Raw genomic sequence first — 14891 nt, 5'->3', positions numbered from 1 at the left:
ACTGCCTTCTCCAGGGAATTCTGTCCCAACTACTTCTGTGAAAATTCTGGCCTTGTGGTTACATAGGAACTTTTCCCTCCCCTTAAAAAAATAAAGCATTTTTTGCCGGGCGTGGTGGCGCACGTCTTTAATCCCAGCACTCGGAAGGCAAAGGTAGGAGGATCACCGTGAGTTCAAGGCCACCCTGAGGCTACATAGTTAATTCCAGGTCAGCCTGGACCAGAGTGAGACCCTACCTCAAAAAACCAAAAATATAAAAAATAAAGCATTTTTTCATAATCATGGAAAATGTTAATAAAAATTTAAAAATTTAAAATATAAAAATAAAAAAATAAAGCATCAAAAGAGGAAGTGAGAAAATCAAAATGTGGCAAAAAGTTATTAAGACAGGGGCAAGAAGAGGTCAGAACCCATTCAATCTTTGTGATTTGGAGCCGGAAGGGATAATGAAATAATATGCATTGTACGTCAACTATGCCAGCACTTTGCCCAATACAACTGTCACTGAGTCATTTACTCAAGAGATGTGGAGGCTCCTGATGTCTCAGAAGTGGATAGTATTCTGCAAATAATAATAATGGAAACAATCAATCAGGAATTGTCTAAAGAAGGCTCCTGGCATAGCCTAAGAAAAAGACTGGGGGGCTGGAGAGATGGCTTAGCGGTTAAGCGCTTGCCTGTGAAGCCTAAGGACCCCGGTTCGAGGCTCGGTTCCCCAGGTCCCACTTTAGCCAGATGCACAAGGGGGCGCACGCGTCTGGAGTTCGTTTGCAGAGGCTGGAAGCCCTGGCGCGCCCATTCTCTCTCTCCCTCTATCTGTCTTTCTCTCTGTGTCTGTCGCTCTCAAATAAATAAATAAAAATTAAAAAAAAAATTTTAAAAAGAAAGACTGGGAATCTACCTCGGAGGTACAGCACTTATTGAGCATGTGTGAAGCTATAGGTTCAATTCCTAGCATCACACACACCAAAAAAATAAATAAAAACCATTGGGGGTGGGGAGCCTATAGAAATGGCTCAGCAGTTAAGGTGCTTGCCTGCAAAGCCTAATAACCCAGGTTCAATTCCCCAGTAACTACATAAACCCAGATGCACAAAGTGGCACATGCACCTGGAGTTTCGCTTGCAGTGGCTAGAGGGCTTGGTGCGCCATTCAAACAATGCCTCCTCCCCCAAACCCCCCCATTCTCTGCATCTCTCTGCTTGCAAATAAATACTGTATGTGTATGTATGTGTACATATACACATGTGGGCTGGAGGGATGGATGTCTCAATCAATAAAGTGCCTGCCTCGCCAGTATGAAAACCTGAGTTCCAACCCTGAAACCCACTGTAATTCCCACACTGGGGAGGAAAGAGGGAAATGGGGGCCCTGTCGCTAACTTGCCAGCCTAGCCTACTTGCTGAGTACCAAGTCAGACACAGACTCTTGTCTCAAAAAACATGGACAGTAGTACCAGAGGAACAACACACAAACACAATTAGCCTAGGATTACAAACAGAAAATTAGTCCATGTTTCATTGAGGAAAAAAGACACAAGCAAGAAACTAGATTTGAGAAGAATGCTTACTTGATATGCAGCTATTGCCTTGGAATTGAAACGTTTTCTCCTGGAAGGGGACTTATAGGGACACAGAAAGTAAGTGGACCAAGTCTCAGAAAACTCCTGAAATTTACAATTCACAGGACCCTTCTCTCCGACGCTGTAAGAGCAAAAACACCTCAAGTTGTACAGGGAGCTTGGGAGATCCCAGCTTTCAACTGTCATCCATGCTATAGTGGGCTTATAGGTGATGCAAATATCTCGGAGTCACTTATGCTTCCCTTCATCCATACTCATGTAAGTAACCTAATAAATTCACTGCTTCACAAGTTACACTTGGGTGGAATCATTTACCTGGATAGAACAGATATTTGTTCACACTTCCCCAGGAAGAAACACACAGCATACTTAATCATATTAAAAATAATCAAGAAGTAAGTAAAACAAAACAGGTATGCTGATGTGCCCCTTTAATCCCAGCACTCAGGAGGCAGAGGTAGGAGAATTGCTGTGAGTTTGAGGCCACCTTGAGACTACATACTAAATTCCAGGTCAGCATGGGCTAAAATGAGACCCTACTTCAATAAAAACCAAAACTCTCAAATTGAAACTTTTTTTTTGGGGGGGGGAGGTCAAGGAGAGCAAAAATGAGCATGCCAGTGCCTCTAGCTACTGCAAACAAACTCCAGATACATGTTCCTCTTTGTGTATTTGGGTTTACATGGGTAGTAGGGAATCAAACCAGGTCATTGGGCTTTGGAGGAGGCAAACACCTTAACCTCTGAGCCCTCTCTCCAGCCTGTTCATTTTTTTTTTTCTGTTAGTATTATTTCTACCTTTATGAAGCTGCAACTAGGGCTAAGGGTGTTGCTCAGCAATACAGCAGAGTTCAAGCTCAAGCAGGGAATGAAACCAAAGTAAAAAAAAAAAAAAATACTAGCAACTTAAATTATACTTTTTCTTAGAAAGTAGATGGTGGGTGAACACAATTACCTTCACATGATCGATAAAAACAACTTTCACATTCAAATTTTAACTCCTACAATTTCTTCTTTTTTTTGGTTTTTCAAGGTAGGGTCTCACTCTAGCCCAGGCTGACCTGGAATTCACTACGGAGTCTCAGGGTGGCCTTGAACTCACGGTGATCCTCCTACCTCTGCCTCCCTAGTGCTGGGATTAAAAAGGCGTGCACCACCACACCCGGCCCACATTTTCTTTTCATATTTTATTTATTTGAGAGGGCAAGAGGCTGAGCAAGATAGAGAGAGAGGGAGGGAGGGAGAGAGAATGGGTTCGCCAGGGCCTCCAGCCACTGCAAAGGAACTCCAGATGCATGCACCCTCTTGTGCATCTGGCTTACGTGGGTCCTGGAGAATCAAACTGGGATCCTTTGGCTTTGCAAGCAAAAGCCTTAAGTGCTAAGCCATCTCTTCAGCCCAACTCGTAAAATTTTAACTTCCTGCAATTTGGTATGCTAATATTCCTCTGCCCATGGAACTACAGCCAAGTTCTACTGTACCAGAAATTCCTATCAAGTTTCTTTTAAGTTTTTTGAGGCAGGGTCTCGCTTTAGCCCAAGCTGACCTGGAATTCACTGTGTAGTCTCAGGCTGGCCTTGAACTCACAGCTATCCTCCTATCTCAACCTCCAAGAGAGTGCTGGGATTAAAGGTGTGCACCACACCAAACCCAGCAATTTTTCTCCCCCCAAACAAAGGCTCATTGTATTGCCCAGACTGGCTTGTGGTTCTAGGGATCAGCAATTCTCCAGCGTCACTCTTCCAAGTAGTCAGGCGTGTGCCACTACCCCTGCATAGCAAAGGATTTTTTTTTTCGTTTTTTCTTAAAAATATTTTCTTTAGCCGGGCATGGTGGTGCACACCTTTAATCCCAGCACTCAGTAGGTAGAAGTAAGAGGATCACTGTGAGTTCAAGGCCACCCTGAGACTCCATAGTGAATTCCAGGCCAGCCTGAGCTAGAGTGAGACCCTACCTCAAAAAAATAACAAACAAACAAACAAACAAATAAATAAATAATGACTTCTTATGTCTCCAAGCACACCTTTTGATCCCAGCACTCAGGAGACAGAGGTAGGAGGATGGCTATTGAGTTCAGAGAGAATTCCAGGTCAACCTGAGCTACAGTGAGACTCTACTTCAAAAAACAAACAGAAAAATCTTAGAACACCTTGTAATTCTGATTATTAAATTTAATAAAAATAAATTATTTATTAAATAAATTCTAAGCCACAGATTTCATATATACCATCCTGAGACTACACAGTGAATTCCAGGTCAGCCAGGGCTAGAGGAGACTATCTTGAGAAACCAAAAAAGGTGTGGCAATGCACACCAGTAAGGCTAGCAACTTGGGGCTGGAGGGATGAAAGCCAGATGCACAAAGTGGCACACGCATCTGGAGTTCATTTGCAGTGGCTAGAAGCCCTGAAGTGCCCATTCTCTCTCTCCTCTCTCCCTTTCTCTCTGTCTCAAATAAAAATAAAATAAATAAATAATGCTAGCACTTGGGAGGATGATGCAGGAGGATCAGAAGTCCAAGGCCAGCCTAAGTTACATGAGACCCTGTGTGCACACATGGAAAAGCAAAGACAAAATGGGGAAGATGCCGTGTGAAGTTAAACAGTAGGTGTCCAGTCAGAACCTCCATCTAGGACAGCTACTGTCCCACTTACCATGGCTTCTGAGGCTCAGAAAGCTTATATACAAGGCTAAGGCTGTACCTTAGACCAGCACTGCAGGTCCTCTACCCACTTCTACTCCCCACACTCACGCTGATTGTAACTGGCCATTCAAAATCATCAAGTCGGGGCTGGGAGTGCAGTTCAGCTGATAAGAGTGTTTGCCTAGCATTGCAGAAGGGGAATGGGGGGACTGGACAGATGGCTTAGTGATTAAGGCGCTTGTCCGCAAAGCCAAAGGACCTTGGCTCGATTCCCCAGGGCCCATGTAAGCCAGATGCACAAGGTGGCACATGCATCTGGAGTTCGTTTGCAGTAGCTGGAAGCCCTGGCACGCATACACGTTTAGCACCACATAAACAAGGTGGTACATGCCTCTAATTCCAGCATTGGGGAGGTGAAGGCAGAAGAAGAGGTTCAAAGTCATCTTCAGCTCTAAATTTGAAAGCAGTCTGACTCTCAAAAGAGAATAAGCGCCAGGCTCATACCTTTAATCCTAGCATTTGGAAGGCAGAGGTAGAAGGATTGCTGTGAGTTCAAGGCCAGCCAGGGACTACATAGTGAATTCCAGAACAGCTTGGGCTACAGCACAACCCTGCCTCGAAAGGCCCCCCCCCAAAAAAAGAATAAGGGGCAGCTGGAGAGATGGCTAGCAGTTAAGGCACTTCTTTGCCGGCAAAGCCAAAGTACCCAAGTTCGATTCCAGAACCCACATAAACCAGATGCACAAGGTGGCACATGCGTCTGGAATTCATTTGTAGCGGCTGAAGGCCCTGGCCTACCCATTCTATCTGCCTCTTTCTCTCAAATAAAAATAAAATTTTTTCAAAGAGAAGGGGGCTGAGGTAATGGCCACCACGCCCAGCTAATTTTTAAACTTTCAGCTGAGTGGAGTATCATCCATACATATCAAAAACTATAAACCAAAATGTTAATTGAGGAATGTCGTCTCTATTTTGCTTTCCTTATATTTTCTAAAAATGTCTCCATAGAAGGCAAAGATGATGACATCAAAATAAGGGACTAATTGAGATGGGGAAGAGATGATGGAGGGTAGATTTGTGAAGGGGAAAATGGGGAAGGGGGGAATTATCATGGCTTATTGTCCATAATTATGAAAGCTGTCAATAAAAAGTTAAAAGTCTTGGGCTGGAGAGATGGCTTAGCAGTTAAGTGCTTGCCTGTGAAGCCTAAGGACCCTGGTTCAAGGCTCGATTCCCCAGGACCGATGTTAGCCAGATGCACAAGGGGGCGCACGCATCTGGAGTTCGTTTGCAGTGGCTGGAGACCGTGGTGCAACCAGCCCATTCTCTCCCTCTGACTCTTTTTCGGTCTATTGCTCTCAGATAAATAAAATGAAAAATTTTTAAAATATGTTTTTAAAAAGTTAAAAGTCCCCATAATAAAGAAAAAAGTTTATTACCAAACTTTAAATTGAGAAGCCTAAACAAACAACAAGTTGAATACTTTCTAAAGTGATAAAACAGCATTACTAAAACATTGACATTATTTTTATCCCAAGAACAAACAAGAAATTCACATGCAGCCTGCTTTCATCACAACTCAGTAAGCAAACAGATACCCTTTCAAGCCAGAGCCACATCAACTGTAAGCTAAGGCTATTTATTCACTTAAATGCAACTTGTATTAAGACTTCTAATAACCTCATTAGATTACTAAATCATAAGGATGTCACAAACAGCCCATGAAAAACCTCACCTATTACTGTTAAGTTTTGGGTATGACTAAGTTGTGCTATGGGGATTTTTCCCCTCTTCTTCAATTGGGAAAACCTGCTTAGAACCAAAACAAAACCGATTAGTCCAGATCTCTCAAAACTATTTGCTAGAATTTCCACCCAGGGATGAAACAAGCTTCTAGGGGGAGGGAACCTCATCGTACATTATTTAAAATATCCAAACGTGTTTTTCTCGGATTTGTCTTTAAGGTTTTTGTTTGTTTCTTGAGGGTTTGTTTTTGTTGTTGTTTAGGGTTTTTTGTTTTTTTTTTTTTTTTTTTTTGGTTTTTCACGGTAGGGTCTCGCTGTAGCCCAGGCTGACCTCCTGGAATTCACTATGGAGTCTCAGAGTGGCCTCGAACTCATGGCAATCCTCCTACTTCTGCCTCCTAAGTGCGGAGATTAAAGGCGTGCGCCACCACACCCGGCTAAAAGTTGTCATTTTTAGTTGGAGGGGTATATGACAAGGCAGATATAGCAAAAAATGCTGGCTACAGTCTAGGTGGAGAATGTCTTTCTGTGTGTAGAAAATGTAGCACTAACTTTTATCTAAGTGTAAAAATCCTAAATATTGGGGTGAAAATGATCAAATAAAAAAGATACCTACCATAACTTAAACATACCTGACTTTGTAGTCTTTCACCAAACCACCTACTTAACCTTTCCAGCACTTCACCAAAGAAAAATTTTTAAAAAGTCCTTTCTTAAAGTGATGAGACTTTGACAACTATTAACAGCAACACAAAATAATCTCTCATCTAAACCAAGTCCAACTAGAAGATCATTTCATGAAAACGGGAGTCTGAAATTTTCTCAGTAAAATGCCTATTTTCCCTGTAACTCCAGAAGCATGCCTTAAAAATCGTTATTTAGAAAAAGACCTTAATGAGGAGATTCCCGTGGGTCCCTCCCTCCAGGTCTAAAAAAGCTCAAAACTACAGTTCAGAGCCCTCATTCTACCGGCAGTTTCTCTGAGGCTGCACTTGAACTCGGGTCTTCGAGGGGGGTTGGGGTGGGTGCTAAACACGCGGAAAAAGCGAGGAAAACAAAAAGCCGGACTTGCCAAGAAGTGGGAAGGAGGCGTGCCTGCGCAGAGAGGAAGGGAAAGTGCAGGCCTCCCCCGGGGGAGGGGGGGCGGGCAGGACGGACGGACCGACCGACCGACAGACCGACCGACCCCGCCGGGCCCCGAGCCACCCCCGCCCCGCCCTGGCCCAGCGCACCTCTCGGTCCTTGAGGCCCAGGAGCAGCACCTCCTCCATGAGCGTGAGCCGCGTCTCCTTGGAGTCGCCCTTGTCGTCGTCGTCCTGCTCGTCGCGGCGGCTCTGCGCCTCGTCCTCCCCGCCGCTGCTGCCGCCGCCGCTGCCGCCGCCGCCGCCGCCGCCACCGCCCGCCGCCCGCTCCTTGTCGGCGGCGTGGCGCGAGGCCTCGGTGCGCCGCTGCACCAGGCCCGAGCTGCGCTGGGTCAGCGAGGTCATGGCGAGCCGCGAGCCCGGCCGGAGCGACGGGGACGGGGACGGGACGGGACGCGACGGCCGGGGGGGCTCGGCCCGCTTCCTTCTCCCCTTCCTGCTTCCTCGGCCCGCGAAGCCGGCCCTCCGGGCTAAATCCCCGCGCTGGGGCGTCGGCTGGCGGCTGCGGGGCCGGAGGCGCTCATGGAGAGACGGCCGGCGGCCGGACGTCGTCAGGGGACGGCTACGGTGGAGACAGTCGCCTTGCTGCCGACCGCCCAGGCCCCCAGCTCGCGAGAGAGCGGAGGCGGAGGCCCAATATGGCGGCGCGCGCTGACGTCACCGGAGGATGTGGCAGGGGGCCGGCGGGGCGGGGCCGGAAGGGGCGGGGCCGGGATACCGGAAGCGGCTCGCGCGTCCCCGCCGGCTCCGCGTTCCGTAGTGCTGGAGACTTGGCCTACTTCCGCACGCTTTCCCCACCGGCCCTCCCTGTCTGTCCCGGCGCCCGCGACGTCGGGGTCGGCTGCTCACGAGTCCCGGAAGCAGAGGCCCTGCGAACCTTGGACCCCTCCCGCCCCGCAGCGCCTGCATCCCGCTCCATCTCTCTTGGCAGTTGGCGCCTGAGCCGTGTGGCCCCGACGATCTGCTGAAGGGAGTTTTGTGCGCTGCTTGGTGGGATGCCACGAGGCAGGCTCCCTGCAGGGACTTCCGGACCCTTCCAAAGGAGCCCCTGGGGCTGGAGAGGTGGCTTCTTGGTTGGGGATCTTGCCTGCAGATCTAAAAGACTCACGTTGGACTCCCCAAGGGCCCAACTAAGCCAGATGCACGAAGTGGCGCATGCATCTGGAGTTCGTTTAAAAATATATACGTGTGTAAGCCGGGCGTGGTGGCGCACGCCTTTAATCCCACCACTCGGGAGGCAGAGATAGGAGGATCGCCGTGAGTTCAAGGCCACCCTGAGACTACAGAGTTAATTCCAGGTCAGCCTGGACCAGAGTGAGACCCTACCTCGAAAAACCAAAAAATATGTGTGTGTGTGTAGGCTGAAGAGATGGCTTAGCGGTTAAGGCGCTTGCCTGCAAAGCCAAAGGAGGACCCAAGTTCGACTCCTCAGGACCCACGTAAGCCAGATGCACAAGGGGATGCACACATCTGAAGTTCGTTTGCAATGGCTGGAGGCCCTGGTGTCCCCATTTTCTCTCTCAAATAAGTAAAAAATAAGTAAATAAAGCCCCTGTAGACTCAGTTGTTTTGTTTGTAGTATTTTATTTATTTGAGAGAGAGAAGACATTGGGTGCACTCCCAACACATGTGTTGCTTTGTGCATCAGGCTGTGTACCAGGGAATTGAACCCCGGGCCATTGGTCTTCACAGGCAAGCACCTTAACCCCTAAACCCTCTCCCCAGCCGGACTCGGTTTGAAAGTGTCCATGGAGTATACTCTAGGCATAGAGAGGTTAAGCAAATAGACTCATTTCTGTTGTACATTTTTTCCTTCCTTGCCTCCTGTGAGTGGTGCCATAAGTAAATAAGCCAGGGTACAGTGAGTGCTGTACGGTTAGGACAGGCAACCTTAACAATCGTTTTTTATGGAGACAATAAACTTTTCAGGTTTCATGCCACGTACACCCTGAATCGGTATTATTGGTAGGTTAAATTCTCTTGGCGTGCTTTACTGTTTGTGCAGATTATGTTAAAAGAAAAGCTGCCAAACTTTTAACAAGAGTTTGGAGGAGTAGAAGGATATACCTAGTAAGCCAAGCATTATCCAGAAATGGTATTGTGAGGCCATCCACTATTACTGAAAATCAACAATTACAGGCAGTGACTAAGAGAGGTTTAGACAACTTCTTCCTCTCGGTGCCCTTTGTCTAGAATGCCTGCTCACCATGCCATTCCTGGAAAGTGAGAATACTAATGGGGACTCCGCTGGGGCCTCTCACCTGGCTGACCTGGAATTCACTGTGTAGTCTCAGGGTGGCCCTGAACTCACGGCAGTTCTCCTACCTGTACCTCCCAAATGCTGATATTAAAGGCAAGAGCCACCCCACACCTGGCCATGACCTTTTCTTTATTGACGGCTAAATATATGCTAGGCATGTTTTATCTCCCCGTTCAGAGCCCTTTGAGTGGATGCTGCCACTGTGCTGACAGCATCTGGAGGTTCTAGAAGTATGAGGGATTAACACTTTGAGTTGCAGTGTAACAGTTTGCATACCTTCCCCAGATTGTCCCTGTTTTGTTTGTTTTTTTTTTAATATTTTATTTTTATTTATTTATTTGACAGAGAGGGAGAGAATGGGTGCTCCAGGGCTCCAGCCACTGCAAACAAACTCCAGATGCATGCACCCCTCCTTGTGTATCTGGCTTATGTGGGTCCTGGGGAATCGAACCTGGGTCTGTTGGCTTTGCAGACAAATGCCTTAACTGCTAAGCCATCCCTCCAGCCCTGGTTCTGTTTTTTGAGATAGAGCCTCAGGTCAGGCTGGCTTGGAACTCTGAATTCCAAGCTGGCTTCAAAGTCACAATCTTACTGCTTCAGCTTCCCAAGTGCTAGAAAATGCATGTGCCACCACCCCTGACTTTTTTTTTCTCTTTTTGTTGCATGTGTGTGTGTGTGTATCAGGACTGTGTGAAGGTATATCTGTCCACAGGTGTGTGTAGGCCAGAGGGTGTTGTCCTCAGACATGCTGTCAGCCAAGGCCTGGATTTTATGAAAGTCTCAGGGATCAGACTCAGTTCTTCATGCGTGAGCCAAGCACTTACCATTGGGCTATCTCCCCAGCCCCTGATTTCCTTTTTCCTTGCTGTGTAGCTCTGACTGACCTCATTCTTGCTCTATAGCCTAGACTGGCCTCAGGTGCCAGTCCTCCTGCCTCAGCCTCCCTTTACTGTGATTACAGGCATGCAGTGTCACGCTCGGCCTCCCACATAGATTGTTTGGTCACAGACCTTCTCAGTGACAGCTAGATGCAGCAAGTTCAACCACATTCAAGTCCTCCCTTCCTAGCCCTGAGTGATAGGGCACAATTCCTCCCAGTGAAAGCAATAAACACTTGTCAGCTTTTATCAAAAGCAGCTGAGGGCTGGAGAGATGGTCTAGTGGTTAAGCACTTGCCTGTGAAGCCTAAGGACCCCGGTTCCAGACTCGACTCCCCAGGACCCACATTCGCCAGATGCACAAGGGAGCGCACACATCTGGAGTTCCTTTGTAGTGGCTGGAGGCCCTGGCGTGCCCATTCTCTAGCTATCTCTATCTGCCTCTTTCTCTGTCTGTCTGTCACTCTCAAATAAATAAATTAAAAAAAAAAAAAAAAAGCAGCTGGGACCACTTACCAAAGAAGGTAAAGGAAAGGTTCACCAGACCTCCCCCAACCTGAGGCGGGTGCACCAATGCCAGTGATATACAATTATGCACGAGCTCTCTTGGCCCATGAGGGAAATAGCATATATAGAGGGCAAAAGATGAAAAAACAATGAGCTCCATCAGGTGGTTTCCTTAGAGTCTTCATGCTCTGTAAGAAAGCGCTCACACCCACAGTGAGGAGGAGCAGCCATGGGGTTAATCCCAACATAGCCCACTGAAGAGAGACTTTGGGGTCTCAAGCTCTGTAAGTAAGCCCTCACCCCACGACTAATCTGACATAGTGAGCCCCACTTAAATTCCTCTTGGGGGAATCTCATGCTTTGTAAATAAGCCCTCATCCCAAGACTGAGAGAGGAGCATCTATGTGAGTAAACCCAACAGAGTGAACCCCACTTGGTCAGTCTCCATGCTCCTGGAGACTGAGGGAAGAGTATGGGAGGGGTAAGTCCCGACATAATGGGCCCCACTGAAGTAGCGCTTGGGGGTCTCCAGATTCTGTAAGTCCTCACCCCGAGACTGTGGGTGGAGCGTCTTCCAGGTTAGTCCTGAAATAATGAGTCCCCCTAAAATTGAGTTTGGGGGTCTCATGCTCTGTAAACTCTCACCCCAAGACTGAGGGACGAGCACCCGTGGGCGTAATCCCAATATAGTGATGATCTCCATTGAAGTCTCAGCTTGTCATCTTCTTGCTCTGTAAGCAAGCCTTCACCCCCAGACCAGGAGAGAGCCTTCATGGCATAATGCTGACATAGCCCTACCGACTTCCTGTTTTGGGGGCTCCTTTGCTCTCGGTGAGACTGAAGGAGGAGCGCCTGTGAGATTAAACCCGAGCCTCACTGGCCTGCGGCTCTGTTGTCCCTTGCACATGACCAGGAGCCCCTTCAAGCAGCTGCTGGGAAGTCAGCATTCAGCGTGACATGAGACTTCTCTGTGTTGTGGCTGCTCTGGGGTCTCCATACTCTGTAAGTAAACTCTCACCCTGTGGCTTAGGGAGCATCTGAGGAGTAATCTTGACACACAGAGCCCCAGCAGTTAAAGGCGTCTGCCTGCAAAGCCAAAGGACCTCAGTTTAATTCCCCAGGACCCACGTTAGCCAGATGCACAAGGGGACGCATGTGTCTGGAGTTCGTTTGCAGTGGCTGGAGGCCCTGGCACACCCATTCTCTCTCTGCCTCTTTCTCTCTCCCTCAAATAAATAAATTAAAAGTTAACAAACAAACAAAAAAGAGTGGCTTCTTTGGGGGCTCCATGTTTGTATAAATAATCCCCCTCCATGCTCTGTAAGTGACCCCAATAAACCCATTGGTCCACTGAGGTCCACTGGACTGGCATTGAGGCAGTTGTTCTCTGGTCTGCACCCTAAGCCCTATCATGGGTTCAGTCTTCACAGGACATGAGTTTGTTGTGACACCCTGGCTTCTGCTTCCTGCAGCTGCACTCCCTTAACGAAGCTGTGGGACAAAAGACTTGCTTCCTAGGGAGCCCAGACTAAGACACTTGTCCTACCCTGGAAAGAGAGTTTCTGAGAAGTAATCTGCCAGCATAACCCATCTGGCAAGTTGTAAGCCTAGACTACAACCCACAACCACTAAACAAATATGTATACATGTGCGCTGGCGCAGTCATTAAACTAAACAATGAGGATCTAATAGTAAGCCAGAAGAGACAATCCTAGCTTTCATGAAGCTGTTATTGCAACGTGCAGATACTAAGCAAATCACAGTGGTTAATGTACAAAATGGGGGCTGGACAGATGGCTTAGCGGTTAAGGCATTTGCCTGCAAAGTCAAAGGACCTCGGTTTGATTCTCCAGGATCCATGTAAGCCAGATGTACAAGATGGCATATGGATCTAGAGTTTGTTTGCAGCGGCTAGAGGCCCTGGCGTGCCCATTCTTTCTGTTTCTCTCTTTCTCTCTCTCAAATAAAAATGATATACAAGGGCTAGAGAGATGGCTTAGTGGTTAAGCGCTTGCCTGTGAAGCCTAAGGACCCCGGTTCGAGGCTCGGTTCCCCAGGACCCATGTTAGCCAGATGCACAAAGAGGCGCACGCGTCTGGAGTTCGTTTGCAGTGGCTGGAAGCCCTGGCACGCCCATTCTCAATCTCTCTCTGTGTCTCTTTCTCTCTCTCTATCACTCTCAAATAAATTAATAAAAAATGAACAAAAAATAAATAAATTAAATAAATAAAAAATAAATGATATACAAAAAATTTGAAAAGAATACTATTTCTTTAAAAAAAAAAGGGGGGGAGCTAATGAAAGAAATAGGGCAGGGGATATAGCTCAGTTGGTAGGGTGCCTTCCTAGCAAGCAGAAGGCCCTGAGTTTGATCCCTAGCACCACATAAACAGCATGGTAGCTGGCACACACCTGTAATCCCAGCACTTTGGAGACTGTGGTAGGAAAATCACAGTGAGTTTGAGGCCAGCTTGGACTACAAAGTGAGTTCCAGGTCCACCTGGCTAGAATGACTCCATGGCTTTAAAAAAAAAAAAAAAAAAAAGGTAAGCTGGGTGTGGTGGCGCACGCCTTTAATCCCAGCAGTCTGAGGCAAAGGTAGGAGGATCACCATAAGTTCAAGGCCACCCTGCGACTACATAGTAAATTCCAGGTCATCCTGGACTAGAACGAAACCCTACCTCAAAAAAAAAAAAAAGTACGGTTGGAGAGATGGCTCAGTGGCTAAGGTGCTTGCCTGCAAAGACTAATGACATGAGTTCAATTCCCCAGTACCCATGTAAAGTCAGATGCACAGTGGCACAAGCATTGGGAATTTGTTTTCAGTGTCTGGAGGCCTTGATGCACCCGTTCTCTATCGGTCTCTCTTTTATCTCTCTCTGCTTGCAAATAACAATATTTTTTAAAAAATTAGTGACTGGAGCTGGAGAGATGGCTTAGCGGTTAAGCGCTTGCCTGTGAAGCCTAAGGACCCTGGTTTGAGGCTCGGTTCCCCAGGTCCCATGTTAGCCAGATACACAAGGGGGCGCACGCGTCTGGAGTTCGTTTGCAGAGGCTGGAGGCCCTGGCGCGCCCATTCTCTCACTCTCCCTCTATCTGACTTTCTCTCTGTGTCTGTCGCTCTCAAATAAATAAAAAATTTTTAAAAAATGAATGAGGGCTGGAGAGATGGCTTAGCGATTAAGCGCTTGCTTGTGAAGCCTAAGGACCCCGGTTCGAGGCTCAATTCTCCAGGACCCGCGTTAGCCAGATGCACAAGGGGGTGCATGCATCTGGAGTTTGTTTGCAGTGGCTGGAGGCCCTGGCGTACCCATTCTCTCTCTCTCTCTCTCTCTGCCTCTTTCTTTCCTGTCACTCTCAAATAAATAAATTTAAAAAAAAATGAACAAAAAAAAATTAATGACTGCCTACAGCTGGGGAAAGAAGCACCTGCTGATGGGTTTCTTTTGGGGATGATGGAAACTTGTTAAAGTAGATCACAGGGACAGCTGCATGCCTGTGAACCCATGAGCGTAGATCATGGAGACAGTTGCACATCTGTGTCTAAACATGGAATTTGCAGGGTAAATTTTGTGGTATGACAAATTCATTTTAATAAATAAAAAAAATATGAGGGGGCTGGAGATATGGCTTAGCAATTAAGGCATTTGCCTGCAAGCCAAAGGACCCCAGTTCGATTCTCTAGGACCCACGTAAGCCAGAGACACAGGGGAGCACATGCATCTAGAGTTTATTTGCAGTGGCTAGAATCCCTGGTGCTTGCTTTCTCTCTCACAAATAAATAAAACATTTTTTAAAAAGTATGAAGGTTGTAAAGATAATTCAGTGGTTAAGACACTTACCTGCAAAGCCTAGGGACCCACGTTCAACTCTCCAGGTTCCTAGTAAGCCAGATGCGCAAAGGGGAGGCAAGTGTAAAGTCACACATGCCCACTAGGTGGAGCAAGCATCTGGAGTGCGATTATGGTGGCGGAGGCCCTGGCCTGCCAATTCTGTCTCTCGCTCAAAAAAACAGAAAACAAAAAAAGAAATATTTTTTAAAAATATGAGTCTAAGGCTGGATGTGGTGATACACACCTTTAACCCCAGAACTTCAGAGGCCAAGGTAGGGTTGCCATGAGCTTGAGGCCACCC

General features: G+C 47.3%; 1 protein-coding gene across 1 annotated transcript in view; it reads right to left on the bottom strand.

The window, feature by feature from the left end:
- Nucleotides 1-7723, bottom strand: part of Golph3 (golgi phosphoprotein 3) — a 32111-nt gene extending 24388 nt beyond the window's left edge. The window contains exon 1 of the mRNA XM_045132918.1: nt 7203-7723. Coding sequence (XP_044988853.1) covers nt 7203-7457 — 255 coding nt within the window. The 5' untranslated portion in view covers nt 7458-7723. The remainder of the gene's footprint in view (nt 1-7202) is intronic.
- Nucleotides 7724-14891: the final 7168 nt, after the last annotated feature.

The sequence above is a fragment of the Jaculus jaculus genome, chromosome 13 (genome assembly GCF_020740685.1).
Source record: "Jaculus jaculus isolate mJacJac1 chromosome 13, mJacJac1.mat.Y.cur, whole genome shotgun sequence".
Taxonomy (NCBI): domain Eukaryota; kingdom Metazoa; phylum Chordata; class Mammalia; order Rodentia; family Dipodidae; genus Jaculus; species Jaculus jaculus.
The sequence above is the reverse complement of the archived record's forward strand: the minus strand, read 5'-3'. Positions and strand labels throughout refer to the sequence as shown.